Source organism: Astatotilapia calliptera, chromosome 10 (genome assembly GCF_900246225.1).
Source record: "Astatotilapia calliptera chromosome 10, fAstCal1.2, whole genome shotgun sequence".
NCBI classification, from domain to species: domain Eukaryota; kingdom Metazoa; phylum Chordata; class Actinopteri; order Cichliformes; family Cichlidae; genus Astatotilapia; species Astatotilapia calliptera.
The window spans coordinates 5,388,553-5,402,635 of NC_039311.1; the positions used below are offsets into that span (position 1 = coordinate 5,388,553).

At 41.7% G+C, this 14,083-nt stretch overlaps 1 protein-coding gene across 1 annotated transcript in view; it reads left to right on the forward strand.

The window, feature by feature from the left end:
• jam3b (junctional adhesion molecule 3b) overlaps positions 1–10,216 on the forward strand; it is a 49,571-nt gene extending 39,355 nt beyond the window's left edge. Inside the window, exons 2-9 of the mRNA XM_026181514.1 lie at positions 3,714–3,782; positions 3,878–3,991; positions 4,076–4,228; positions 4,771–4,973; positions 6,284–6,383; positions 6,508–6,637; positions 6,723–6,777; positions 7,649–10,216. Of these exons, the coding sequence (XP_026037299.1) occupies positions 3,714–3,782; positions 3,878–3,991; positions 4,076–4,228; positions 4,771–4,973; positions 6,284–6,383; positions 6,508–6,637; positions 6,723–6,777; positions 7,649–7,684 (860 nt within the window). The 3' untranslated portion in view covers positions 7,685–10,216. The remainder of the gene's footprint in view (positions 1–3,713; positions 3,783–3,877; positions 3,992–4,075; positions 4,229–4,770; positions 4,974–6,283; positions 6,384–6,507; positions 6,638–6,722; positions 6,778–7,648) is intronic.
• The last annotated feature ends 3,867 nt before the right edge of the window (positions 10,217–14,083 follow it).

Consider the following 14,083-nt stretch of genomic DNA (forward strand, 5'->3'; position numbering starts at 1 on the left):
AAGCTAAGAATTGACATTACACCCAGCTTACGCCCGGACCCGGTCACGCACTGCTTAGCTATAACACATAGAGTAAGAGTTGCGTCCCATTTTCATGATGATGACCTGAACCTCTAACTAACTAATTATCACTGGCTTTATTGATGCAGGAGAGCAGAAGAAGACCTGAGAGGCTATTCAGGGATTGTAGAAGACAGACAGGATGAGTTTGGCATGATCAGGGAAGGATGTGTCAGACAGGCTGGAGCAGAGATGGGAAACACCGCTCTCATAACATCCAGTCAGCAGTTCCTGATACTTTGCTAGCCAGTCCAGCTGTGGCTCGCTGTTACAGAGCCGGGAAAGATGCAGTCTTTGCTGAAAGGATAGAAAGCAGTTGTTGGACTGTTCGGCTTTTATTTTATTCTGGGGTCAAAACATGTGACGTTCTTGCTGATAGGAAGCAGTTTGGTTGCTCATAGGGGGTCTATCTGTATTATTGGAGGGTCTCTACCCTACGTTATATTAGAGGCCAGCCTGTTTGAGTGGGGGTTTAATATGCATTCTTGGACAGCTGTTTCCACAGAAGACCTCTCAAGCTTTTTATCTCTACGTCAAGCTCACTTAGGAACCTAATCTGCACTAATACTGTCTGAAATAAGGAGGAGGTCAGGGAATGGAGGGGACTTCATTGCCTCTCTCTAACTGTAGATGAAACTGAATGCTGTGTTTAATGGAAAGTCGTAGAACTAAATAACTTAATTTTAATCATTCACAAAGAACTTCTGGTTTTATTACAACACACCATCGTCAGAGATTTTGGACTCTTGCCATTCTCGCATGCTTGGATTCAGTATTAGGTTATGCAGTTTGCAGTGCCGTTGAAATTTAAAACCAGAATTAAGCAGTGGCATTCCATCACGTGTACAAACTTTTGTCAGTAAATATAGTGCATGCATGAATGAAGAAGCTCTGGATTCAGTCATCGTTGCACTGCACATGTAAAGCAAAGATTACCCTTCAGTGATTCTTCATCAAATGAAATAACAAGAGCCGAGCTCAGGTACGAGGAGCTCTCAGTAACTGTGGAGGCTGGGAAGCATTTCTGCTCTGCGCACAGCCTTTTTATGCGCGCAGCGCGGTGGAGTACAAGTTAGAGAGGCGACATGCTTTCACTGGATTACCACATTTCTGTGAAAAAGTGCATACTCTAATTCTGCTCTTGTGCTGCTCTTTGTTGAAGTTCTCAGTCATACTTTCTGGAGCTGTAGGAAACTTTTTTTCATTTGGTGTTGTGAAGACAACTCTGTCCCACTTGGGACCAAACTTTGCCTTCTGTGTTGCTGTGTAACACAAGCAAAAAAATCAAATATGTCTCTGTATTTATTTAATATTTATTACAGTCCAGAGCGCCGTTGTACTGCTGAACATTTTCCTTCAAATAGCTTTGAATGTGAGTCTGCATGCATTTGACATCTTTTCTGCTTTATTTTTCCCTTCCTTTGCCACCAAGAGTTCAGGATAAGTTGTAAAGCAGCGCCCTGAAGCTGAATTTAAAGTCTTGCTGTTGACCTTCTTAGCAGTTCAAATATGTGAGTGAAGGAGTATTTGAAACAGTGTTTTCTAATTAAAGAACCGTCTGTTATCATCCTGGTTTTTGTGTAAAATTTCATATGATGAGCGTAGCCTGGCTATGCAAAATTAGTAGCCTATAACGGTACTCGATGCTAAAATAGCCATATTTAGTCTCAGTGTGAGCCTGGTGCACAAAACGTGACTCCTAGAATTAAGCTTATTGTCACACATGGGTGCAACCGTTTCTTTGACAAGGTTTTATAACAGTCAGCAGCTAAAAACAAGCTGTCGTCTTGTTATGATCTCCGGGAAGACTGTGGGCTAATCAGCTTATCCTGTCTGCTTTAGCAGGTGACCCTACACACTGCTGTGCATCCAGATGACAGCTGGTGGAGGTCACGTTATCCCTGTTTGAGCAGGTTTCTTTGATTGAGAGGCCCAACACCCTTTCCACCACTAATTAGTAACTGACTGCACCAACTGTAAATATTTTCTGCAACTTTTAGGTGTGGGTTTAAAAATACTTTAAACAGGGGATTGGGTGGAGAGACTGGGGAAAGGTTTTAAAGAATAGCAGGAGCTGCATTTGGCTTCCTCGCCGTGCTGTAATAGACAAGCAGTAAGTCTAAATATTGTTATCTTGATTTCAAGATAACAGAAGTCGTGCATGACGGCTCAAATTTGTGTAGAAAAACATGTTAGTGCAGTCATTTTTAGTTTTCCACAAGTTTTTAACAGATTTGTAAAATATTTGTTTTTTGTGAAAAGTGGTCTAATAAAGTTGTAACGTTGCACCTTTCAATGTACGTTTGCACACACTTTCTACTACTACTTAGCCAATCACACACACATTTTTACAGTACTTTGATCTATACCCAAGCACTTTTATATAACGATCAATCCACCGCCCGTCCGACTAGTAGATGACCCACTCTATGAGCTGAGCCACATCCTCCATAAAGATGAGGATTTCAAACCTAGCAACACTGTGCATCATACCTTGGAACTGTTTTGTGCCGGTGAAACTTGGTGACAGCTGGGACTTCCAGCTGTACAGTAATCCCAAAACTGCTTTTGGAATGGATACCATTAAGTTCCCAGAATGCCTGGACTACACTTAAAAGCCAGGTCCGTACCAGAAAACCAACCAATTTAAATGAGTGCTACCAATTCTGCCGAAGAAGAGTGACCAAATATCCAGCTAGAATTAGGCCAGAAAAAAGCTACAACATACTGAGGGACATTTAACAAAATATTAGTAGGGATGTAGGCCTATATTTGAGCCTCTGTTTAAGTATACTTTGGCCATTCTGTATATTTGAGAAAATCCAAAATAAATTCAAACCTGTGCAACCAAATCTTATTTTTTAAAGCCATTAAAGCTGTATAATCATTCCATCCTGGAAGAAAACAGAACAATTCAAAGAAATCATTAAAAGCCCAAATTACCAGGATATTCATGCCTATGAGAGTATATAACCACAACTGTATGTCTGGACTCTATGTAGCCTGTTTACTGTGAGCCAGAGTACTAGATATGATTGCAGCATCTCGATAGTGTTTGTTCAATAAACAAATTTAGTAAAAATAGATTATTGGTGACTCTGCATCCATGAGCCAGGCCATCATTTTATCTCCCTGCAAGTGTTGATGAGCAGGCTGGTAAGTTAACTTTGACATGGAAATGACTTTGTGTGAATTAATTTGCTGACCAAAGGCTGTCGAGATGATTCATCCATGGCCCATTGTTTGCACTTTTAGTCCAACACTGGCAGCATCGGGCTCAGAGAGAGAGGAAGGGGAAGGTAGAAGCAAGGATAGAGGGAGAGAGTAGGGCTCAGCAAGCTGTTGACCTACTGGTTTGGTGAGGTTTCCCTGAAAAGGGCACATGCCTCCCCGCACTGTGCATAGAAACAGCACACACACACCCACACACAGTGGTTTAACCAATACAGCTAAAAAGGGAAGATATTAACAGAACGAGGGCAAATAGTGCCTCTATGTTTAGATCATCACAGTTTTGTAGGAATTGACATTTAAGTTCCCTTTTATTGTGTCAGTGAAATTTAAGATGAGTGTTAAAAACAAGCCCAGCATCAGCTGGTATTGTATCATGACAGTCTGGAGAGTTATGTTGCCTTCTTCATCTTGCTTTGCAGGCTACCTGAGCGTGTTGGCAGTCGTGCTGAAGACAAATAATGCCTCACCGTGGACAAATGAGTTTGACAGTAAGAGCTCGAGACTGACGACCCTCAAAAAAAATACAAACCAGTCATTGATCTTGAATTAATGTCCTCGTATCACTTCCCGTTTCTGCTTACAGAAGTTGAGCTATCATGTGTGATTGAGTCTATTTCCACAATCAATCCCAGAATTGAATGGAAGAAGATAACAAGCGGGGGACCAAGCTATGTCTACTTTGACAAGAAGATCTATGGTAATACATGAAGTAGTCTGTAAATAGTTTCTATATGTTACATATTTTTAAATATTCACCTTTGCTGTGTTTTTATTCTGGCAGGTGACCTTGAGAACAGAGCAGTGATCAGAGAACCTGCCACGTTACTGATAACCAACGCCACGAGATCAGACACAGCCAAGTATCGATGTGAGGTCACTGCTGCAGAAGACCAAAAGGCCTTTGATGAGATTCTGATTGACCTGGTTGTAAGAGGTACTTTAACCTGCCTGCGCCACTGATCACGCTCTCTCTTACTGATAACTGCCAGAAAATGCTTCTAAACACAGAAAGCAAGTCATTATTGCGCCCTCAAAAGGACAGACCTCGCTCAACGATTCGCACGTCGGATGCTGTAAGATGAAACCGTGTTGTAGGTTGCACCAACCCTTTGGCATACATGTGAGGATGCGTTGTGACCAGACCTGCCCAGCTGCAAAGGCGTGTTCTAGGTTATAAAAGGAAACCTCTGAAACTGCATCTGCTCGGAATTGCAGTGCTAAAGAAAGCAAGCGCCGCGTGTTTTGGTGGCGTTTTCTGGCATGGAGCGAAAATCACGTTCCCGTCCGCTCCCTGTCAATCCTGGCAGTCCAGTCAAACATCAGGGTCAGGGTGACATTAACCTTCAGAGTCATAAAGCCAGCAGCGTCGTGTCGATTGTGTTGGTTTATTTCTCCCCGTTGTTTACAGAGCAGAAAAGCCCATCTGTGCAAACACTCGCTACAGCGACAGTCATCGTATGTTCTGTTTCCCCACAGTGAAGCCAGTTGTGCCAAAGTGCAGCGTCCCGAAATCGGTGCCTTTGGGGAAGTCGGCTGAGCTGAGCTGTGTGGAGGAGGAGGGCTTCCCCAAGTCTCGGTACCAGTGGTTCAAGAACATGGAGGAGATCCCCGATGACCCAAAGACCAGTGTCAAGTTCTTCAACTCCTCATACACGCTCAGTACAGAAACAGGAACTCTGGTTAGTACTCGTGTGTGCGTGTGCTCGGACAAGGGCAGATATGAGCGCCAAGGGCGGGGCAGCAGGGACGGTGGCCTGACGCCCAGGGGTGGAGGCAGATATTTTGGGGAGACAGTTGATGGCGTGAGAGGGCTTGAGCCATGAGGGGAATCTGCTGTCCTCGTTTGCACATTCCTCTATTCTCTCTTGCTTTACAGCACAGCGAAGATGTGACACACGCTCACCGTTTGTCTTTAAGTGAACGTACTGGACGACAGTGCTGTAAACTAAGGAGGTTTAAGGAATGTTTTTTTCTACTGTTCTTATCTCGTTATTTTTAGAGTGCTCCCTGTAAACACAGTAATCACTCCTTTGCTATTTCCACATGGGAGAGGAATGGCAGCCAACTGATGCAGAGATTGGAACTGGTGAAATAGTTCAGAAGGGGAGTGTCAGCTTTATTCTCTTTAAAAAGCTGGAACTGAAACTCTTTGTAATGCTCTACTAATATTTACAGGTTAAAATACCTTAATCTCTTAAACAGTTGTATTTAAATTCAGTCCAAGTTTGATTTTTAATGTTTGGATCACGTCATCGTGATCATTTCCTGCACTCTCGATGTATTTAGACACCTAATCCACCTGCAATGTTAACACCTGTACTTTGACGTTCAGGCTTTTTTAACACTTGGAAAATGGGTGACGGTAACTGTTTGAAGATGACAATTTGTCTGAGAATTATTCTTAGCGTTATAAGTGTGTGTGAGAGGTGGGCACAAGCTCAACAGATGCTTTTATTTTACTTTACGCTTCACTTTGAAATCACTGATATCAGTGTGTTTACATTTATTTGATCATTTTAATGTGTAATGTTTAGAATAACTTGAGGGGCATGAATGTCCGTGCAGTTACCACACACTGATGATCCAAAAGACGCCCAGTCATTTTTAAATGTAAAGTTTCACTTGTATGACCAGGGTGAATATTATATATATATATATATGTGTAAGATGTAGCTTTAACTCCGTCCTTCGCTGAATCCAAAGTGCGCAGCAGACAGCAGTCTGTTTAATTTTCCTATCTTGCATCTCTTCACATGCTCATGGCACTGTCTCTGTATTTGCACAATGCAAATCTCTACCTGTCTGTCCCCTCTGCTCACAGTAACGGTCACTACAGTTGTTTCCCTCTGTAACAGCTGCCTGTGCGTAGTTCCACTCACCTATATTTATCTATTCTATTAATTAGAATAAAACGTCTGCATAAAAAAAGACTATGAGCTTCACTTAGGGAGTTTGCATTAAGCAGAGGTTTGTCTTTTGTCTCACACAGAAGTTCATTTCAGTCAGGAAAGAAGACGCAGGCGAGTACTATTGTCGAGCGAAGAATGATGCAGGGCACACTCAGTGTGCACCCCAGAAGATGGAAGTGTGTAAGTATGCATGTTTCCTTTGGAAATAAATCTGTTGTGTTTATTGAATGCAGATAGTACTAGATTTGTTGAAAGGAATCCAAACGTCAGTGTTTAAGTTTTTACTCGCATTTGAACTCCACAGATGATATTGACATAGTGGGGATCATCCTGGGAGTGCTGGTGGTGGTCGTTGTGCTCTTATGTATAACGGTGGGCATCTGCTGTGCTTACAAACAAGGCTACTTCTCCAGCCAACAGCAGACGGGGAACAAGTAAGATTCCAGACTACTAATGTAACTGTAACCAGCACCACTTCCACATGTCGCCCAAAAACCGGATGTGCTTTGTGTGTTTTAGTTACAAAGTTCCAGCTAAAGGAGATGGAGTGGACTACGTCAGGACGGAGGATGAGGTTAGTAGATAGTCTGGCTGTGTGGCCATTTGTACTTTTAGGCATTTTGTTGCTAAACGTCAATTGCAAATAAAGTGAAAATGCAGTCTGCTATACTGCTCCAGTTAGGTGCTAATATTTATGATTGAATGATTCATGTATCAATAAAAGTGATCAGGTACAAAGACCGGACAGAAAGTGAGTAAAAAAGTGTCCAAAGACAAACTTTGTTTCTGTCACTAATTCATTATGAAAACAGAATTCAATTAAATTCAAAGATTGGAGAAAAGAAATGAAAGTATTACTACTTGGTTGCTTTCTCAAAGCTTTCATTTGAAGGACTCGCCTGTAACTGTAACTACAGTGTGCTGCATGCTGACAGCGGTGATTACGCTGCTGTATTTAGTCTCCAGGTCTGCACAGGTCTGAAAGCAACAGCTACCCAAATACTTAGCATCGTGTTGCTGCCTGTAACAGAGAAAACAGGGCCTCTCTGCCCCTCATCATATTACTTTTTGAAGAACCTTTGAAAAGTTAAATTCAGATTCTGTGTGAGGTATCGGCTCAGCAACACTGAACACGGGAGTCTGCTGGGAACAATGAGAGCCATCATTTCACGGCAGGCAGTGCTGATGTCGTAGTCGACTAAAAGAGTTTGTTTTCCAACACCTGTCTCACTTAAATTCCCCTCAGCTGGCAGAATGTTGTTTTTCTATTATGCAGCACTAGAAAGGTCCAAAAAATCTCAACTGTTAAGCAGAAAGCCTGGACATTACGATTTGTGCCAAATAGACAAGCAAACACACTGAGAGGAGAAGCGTGGAAAGAATGGCGCTCTGGCGCCGTGTGATAATGTAATAACGATGAGTTGTTTCCTGCGTGTTGTCTGCAGGGGGATTTCCGACACAAGTCATCGTTTGTGATCTGAAAAAGACGACGGGGGCTGTTGTGCTGAGTGAAAGCTGTGACACACGGGTCTGCCCTCCACACTGTCCGACCACGGAGCTGCCGCAGTTCGTGCACCGAGCTCTCAGCATGCCTGAAATCCAATTACACAAGCTTGCCAAATGTGGTGGGATTTCATATGACAATAATGTGTAAAAAAAAAAAAAAAAAAATAGTATGCGCATAGGGACTGAGATTCATTTAACTTTATTATCTTCAACCGAGTTCTTTTGCTAAATTCTGGCGTTCTTCAGTTACAGTGATTGCATGGTTTTAAACTCTAAAGCAGGCGGCGAGCAGGAGTCACGTGTTTGTTGTGTCCAGTAGAACAGTCAGTCTATCATGACAGCTCTGTCTGCTGGCAGCATTCAGTTTCAAACCTTTTGTCATTTCTATAACATTTCTTTTCTACTGTTAAAATTTGTCAGACTATTTTTGATGGAATATATTTTAAAATGCCTATATATAAAGGTTTACTTTTTTAAGTATTTGTAAATGACTAACATGTTTTGGGGTTTTTTTGTTTTTTGGGGTGGGATTAAAAGAGATGATGTAACACAAACCCCTTTGCATAAAGTTGTAAGCATTTACACCTTTGCAGATGAAAGAAACAAGTGAAAATTGGCTCGTAGTAGCATATCGGCGGTCTTACATATTGAATTTGTCGGCTGGGATTGTCCAGCTTGTGTCATGACAGACTTCCATGTTGATGTTTGTAGATAGTCTTAGTAAGATGCTTTGAAGAGTGCCAGTCAAATGCTGTGAAACACTGTACACGATCAGTGCTGCGTTTTCTTGATTTTAAGTGTCCTTCTCTGCTCGCTGTTAATCTTGTATATATTGAAGTTGCTGTCGAGTTTAGCTGTCATACATGTGTAGATTTCTTCACTATATTAATCATAGTAATATTAATACAGGGTTTGTATGTTAACCTTCCAGACCCCGAAAGAAGATAGACAAGAATGATTGTGGACTGTTGACAAAGTAAATGGTATTTAAAATAGTTTCTGCTGATAATCAAGACAAAGCTGTTAGCGGGTTATTTAAACTACTAAATCTTCAGCTGGTACTGAAAGTCCCAACAACATGAGGTAGACCACATGCTGGAACAGCGTTTTTTTACAGAGTTAACTTCTACACATGGCACAGCTGCTTTGTGTTCCAGCTGTGTGACACAGCCACCGGAGCCAGTGGGTTACTCACAACTGTGTGTTTGATTTCACCAGATGTGCAAAAGCACATTTTAGAAGAGTCCCAGGAGCAACTCTGTGCTTATCAGTCATTCAGCATGGTGATTTAGTATTCAGAATAAAAGACCCTGTTCAGGCTCAAAGCTCTGCGTCTCAGACCTTTCAGCAAGATTTGAAGCCGGGTGGAGAACAGAGCGAAACACATGACACGACGACAGACCTGCATCTGGTTTATTCCTGGGTTTAGCGACTGGATGTTTTAATTGGAGAGAAAAATAAATCTTTCAGGTTTCAGTTGAAGCCTTTTGGTTTTCTGAGCAAAGCTGATGGTGAACAGAACTGAGCTGACAGCAGTGTTACAGTGAGATTCGGCTGTCGGGGGTCTGGAGGGTTAACGCTTGTACTAATTGTAAATAGCTATTTGGTGTTTTTTGTTTGTTTTGTTTTTTCTCTTTCGCAAGATCATGTAAAGTGAAAAAATGTTTTCAAAACTCCCGTTTGAGGCGATATGAAACTCTTTCCATTTGTAGGACTGAAAGAAGGGTAGCATTTTATCAGATCATTCAGAACACGTGAGCAAGAGCTTCTTGAGGCAGTTTTTTAAAAGCATTGAGAACAAACAGTTCTCTCCCTCAGTGTTCGCTCTCTAACCAGACTTTTAAAGGCTGTAACCTTCATGCAGATAAGAAGAATCTCTTGTTCAGCTGTGCTCGAGGTTTTCAACAGAGGAAATGCGGTCAAATGTTAACCAATTATCAGTCGTGGTAGAGACGATCTGCCGGTCATTTGCACATCAACACTGAATCTAACGTGTTCCACTGTGGAAGTGTACTATTAGCCCAAATAAGGTCACAAATGAGTCCTGCTGCAGTTGCACAGTGTGGTGAGAATCAGACATTTCACCTCGTCATTTGTGCATAGTTCATTCCTCTTAAGTGCCTTCAGGCTTCAGACTAGTGCGGTTTCACGTGCATGGTCCCACCTCTAGCTTCTGCCGTGCAGTCACGGCTTCGTGTTTTTCCTTTTCTTTAACCACAAGCGCGGCGTTTGAGAGGAATGATGACACCAAAAGTCTCCACTCCCCTACATATCTGCAAATTTGTAAATGGCTTTTTACATAGATTTGGAGCTGTAGATGCGTTGAAGTGAAAACTAATAGTGCCTCTATATTGTGGGAATTCTTTTTAGTAAAGACATGTAGCACTATTAGAAAAAAACAGATTGAAACCCACAGCAGGGCGGTTTCTGTGAGCTCTGGTTTATAATGTCTTTATCCAGGTTTTCTAACACTGATTGGTATTTCAAAATAAAATCCCTAAAGAAAATTTGAAAGACCAATTTAGTCAGTACTGACTTTTTTCTTTTTGTTTTGTGTATGTTATTTATTCTTCTCTGTGCTGGCGGGGAAATGTTTCAGGTCTTCACAACACTGTTTAAACCAGGGGTGTCATACTCAGGGTCATAACACCGGCCCGCTGGACATCTTTCACACGTTTCGGACTTTTAAATGTATTTTCATAAATTTTGCAGCTTGTCCTAAGGGTGAAGACCTCTCCCACAGTCTTTCATACTGCATCAAAGTAATAAATAAATAATGAAATGACAGAAAAGTTACTGCTTTTTTTCCACTATCTAAAGTACAAAAGCCTGTATCCATGGTAAAGTAAGTAAAACTGGACATTTTTTTTGTGAATGAACAAAAACTTGCTCTTCTCCAGGACAGTCTGGTCAATGAGCAACCAGAACTTTTTCTGTCATTTTACACATTTGCTTTTTTACAATTTAAGCCCAAAGAGTCATGCTAGCATGTGTTTTTATTATACAGAGCAGCATTTCTTTATCATGTAGTAAAACTGAGACGTGCTGGTGAAATTGCACTTCTTTTTTGTATACTGAGATATTGCAGGGATTAAATGTGCAGCTACACTTATTTACATTTACAGAAAGGGAATTTTTACTAGTCTGGTCCACTTAAGACCAAAGTGTGACCCCTGATGCAAAATGAGTCCGACATCCCGGGTTTAAACATTTACCCTGTACAAAAACGAGGGGGCACAGTTGGTGTCAGGAAACACCAACCTTGTGTAGCGTTAAGAACGGCACCAATCTACAAGAAAGGAAGATGAAATTAAGAGCTGACCCATTCAATGATAAAGGAGCTGGGACTCTGCAAAATGTAAGTGAAGTTTATAATCCAGAGTTCATGGACAGTTAAGCTCACAAACAGCAAAGAAGTCTTGTATCGCATCTTTACACAGGTCTGCACTGACTCGACAGGGAGTCCTGAGCGAGTGTGTCTGCAGGCTGTTTCCAGGCAGTGATGGTGGAGGTTATACTGGCAGGTTCACTCTGTGCTGTCTTTCAGTTTAAGGATGGCTGCGTTCCAGTGATCCAGCTCTGCTGGAAGACTGATATACAGCGTACCTGATCCTCTGATCCAAATGTACACGCAGCAGAATGTCTTTTTGGGGCCTGCTTGGGTTATTTTTTGTTCATTTTAGAACCACTCTATTTGTGATTAATAAAACTCACTTCTAATATCACAAAGGTGTTTTGTGTCTTTTCTATTTATGGTGTGAGTGTAGTGAGGATTCTAGATCTGCACTGCCAGTCTTGTCATTTCACTGCTTGTTCCAATCCTCCTGGCCTATTCCACAGTCCCCCCACTGTTCACAGAAATCCTATTGGTCCATCCAATATCCCACTGACTGCTCTTTGTTGATCTAAAGCCATAATCTATTAGTGGGAGTTAAGCCATTTCCACTTTCCACACTGCAAAAAGCCTTCTTGTTCCTTTCTGGTGACTGTGCCAACTGGCAGCAGGTTCCTGGATAAAGAGCACTAAAATCAATGAGCCCAGAGAGGATAATATATCGTCCTTTGCATCACAGCTACTGAACACTTTTATTTATTTCACAGTAAAATCAATCAGTGCTGGCTTTATCGTCAGGCAGAAGGATGAAAAAATACCTACTTTTAAGAAGGCAGCAAGCCCTGTGTTCAAATTGTGATTAAATGTAGCACACTCAGTTCATTCACTGAACAAAGCACACAATGCTGCTCTGAAAGTCATGCAGCATGTGAGTCAGTGTTACTCCTCTAACAGTTAATAGGATGAAACACATCTGTGGTTAGTTGTACTGGTAACTCTACTGTAATAGTCAACATCCAGCAAATTATGGTGTTAAGTTAGTCTTTCAAAATTCTTAGCAAACACGCAGAGATCTTACTTGGGTCAAATGATGAACGAGGACCACTGAAGCAAATTACAATTGAAGTATGACAAGAAGTACCATGAACCCACAGTGGAAGAAGTGCATGAGGCCGAGGAAATAATTATGAAGGAAAAATCTTTAGTTTTGTTTGTGTGTGTGTGTGTGTGTGTGTGTGTGTGTGTGTGTGTGTGTGTGTGTGTGTGTGTGTGTGTGTGTGTGTGTGTGAGAGAGTGAGTGAGTGAGTGATACATTTTAAATATTTAGATAAACCTGAACTCACTAAAACTTGTGAACCTTAAAGTTTGTTCTTAATGTTCTTTGTTAAGACTAAGAAGAACAGCTATAGGTGGCATTTGCTGTGTGCAGCATCAAACTGATGTAAGTGTGTTACTATTAACTGAGAATGGGTTAAGATATTAAAACACTGTTTGTGTGTCCCACATGGTTCTTCCATTAAAAATACAGCTCACAGATAAATGTAGCCATTCTGGTCAGCACGGTGAAACAAAGACAGGTAACTACTAATCATTTCTGACACTTTCACACTAAAACTAATTTAAAAAAAAAAACAAAAAACCCTGAAGTGTCTGGTTTCCTCTGTTTGCCGTCTGTGTGCAGGACACAGTCCACAAAACTCTACTCAACACGTTCCACAAACATGGCTGCTTACAGTTTTATTGTCAGTGGAACAGCAGTTTGATTACATTTCGGGGGTTCATTTATACCAGCAGGAAGATCTGTTCTCAGAACCAGCAGGCTGACCTTTACAGTGTTAAAGGAAAACAGCAACATTTGCCACGGTGTAATTACAACCCAAACAAGTGAGGAGTTTAGAAACACACACACACAGGTTTATGCCTGTTTCGCTTTCTTGTATAATTTGTTCACTTGCATCTTAAATATTTTACAATATTATTCGAGGCGGGCCTCGCTCTCACAGTTGGACTCGATCGCTGGGCTCGGAATAGAAGTTTACCAGCTTTTTTCAACACAGCGAGGTCACAGGTATTCAGACAATGAGACAAAGAAAAGGGAAGTCCGCTGAATCTCTCTCATGGGAATCTTGCCACACTGGTCTCTCGGCCACTCTTCGACACAGGCCTTCTGCACAGAGAAGAGGTTGAGTTGCAGAACAGCAGAAGGCAAACTTGAACACTGGGCCAGTACGAGGAGCTGAACCACACTACCAGAGCTAGTGCAATCTGGTGTCAACTGGAGGATTTCTTCAGCCTTAAATAGCAGAGGTGATGAATGACTGCCAGCAGATGTGAAGACTCAACCACCTCCAGGTGCACAAGCCCAGAGGGCGGGGACCCAGTAGGAGTCTTTGGATTCCTGGGCAACAATGGTGATGCCGTTTAGCGTTCACACATTCACATTCATATGTTACCGCCGTTTCCACGCCACATCTTTCTCACACCTTGACCACATATTCAGTTTGCAATGACCACTTTTATTAGGAAAGAGGACTTCTGGCAACCATTCCACAGTTTGAATACGCTGACAGTCAGAGAGTTCATAGATTTGAATGCAAATTTAATGCAAGAGCAAATGATTGAAAGAATTACTGACCACAAAAATCTAACAATTTCCAATGCAAGGGGAAAAATGAATAAATAATGAGAGATCCCTTCCTGTGGCCCTATAGTGTGTGGATCCATAACTGCTGTGGAGCAGCCAACATCAACTTAATTTTTACACCTTTATTTGTTATATGATGTTTTATTAAAATAAATGTCAGCTACAGCACAGGTGTTCCTCTGCCCACAGCAGATGCTTTGCCCCTAAACTGGTTAATCTGCCCAGTCTTCACCTCATTTCTCTCTAATATCTTCAAACATTCTGCATTTTCAGGGACTTTTCAGAGGACAGGGCTGCATTCAGTGTATGCAGAGCAGACACCACAGTGAGGGGAAAAAATGATACTTGACAGAGGGAAGTTGGCCATTTAGAAAATATCACAGTAGGATGTGACAG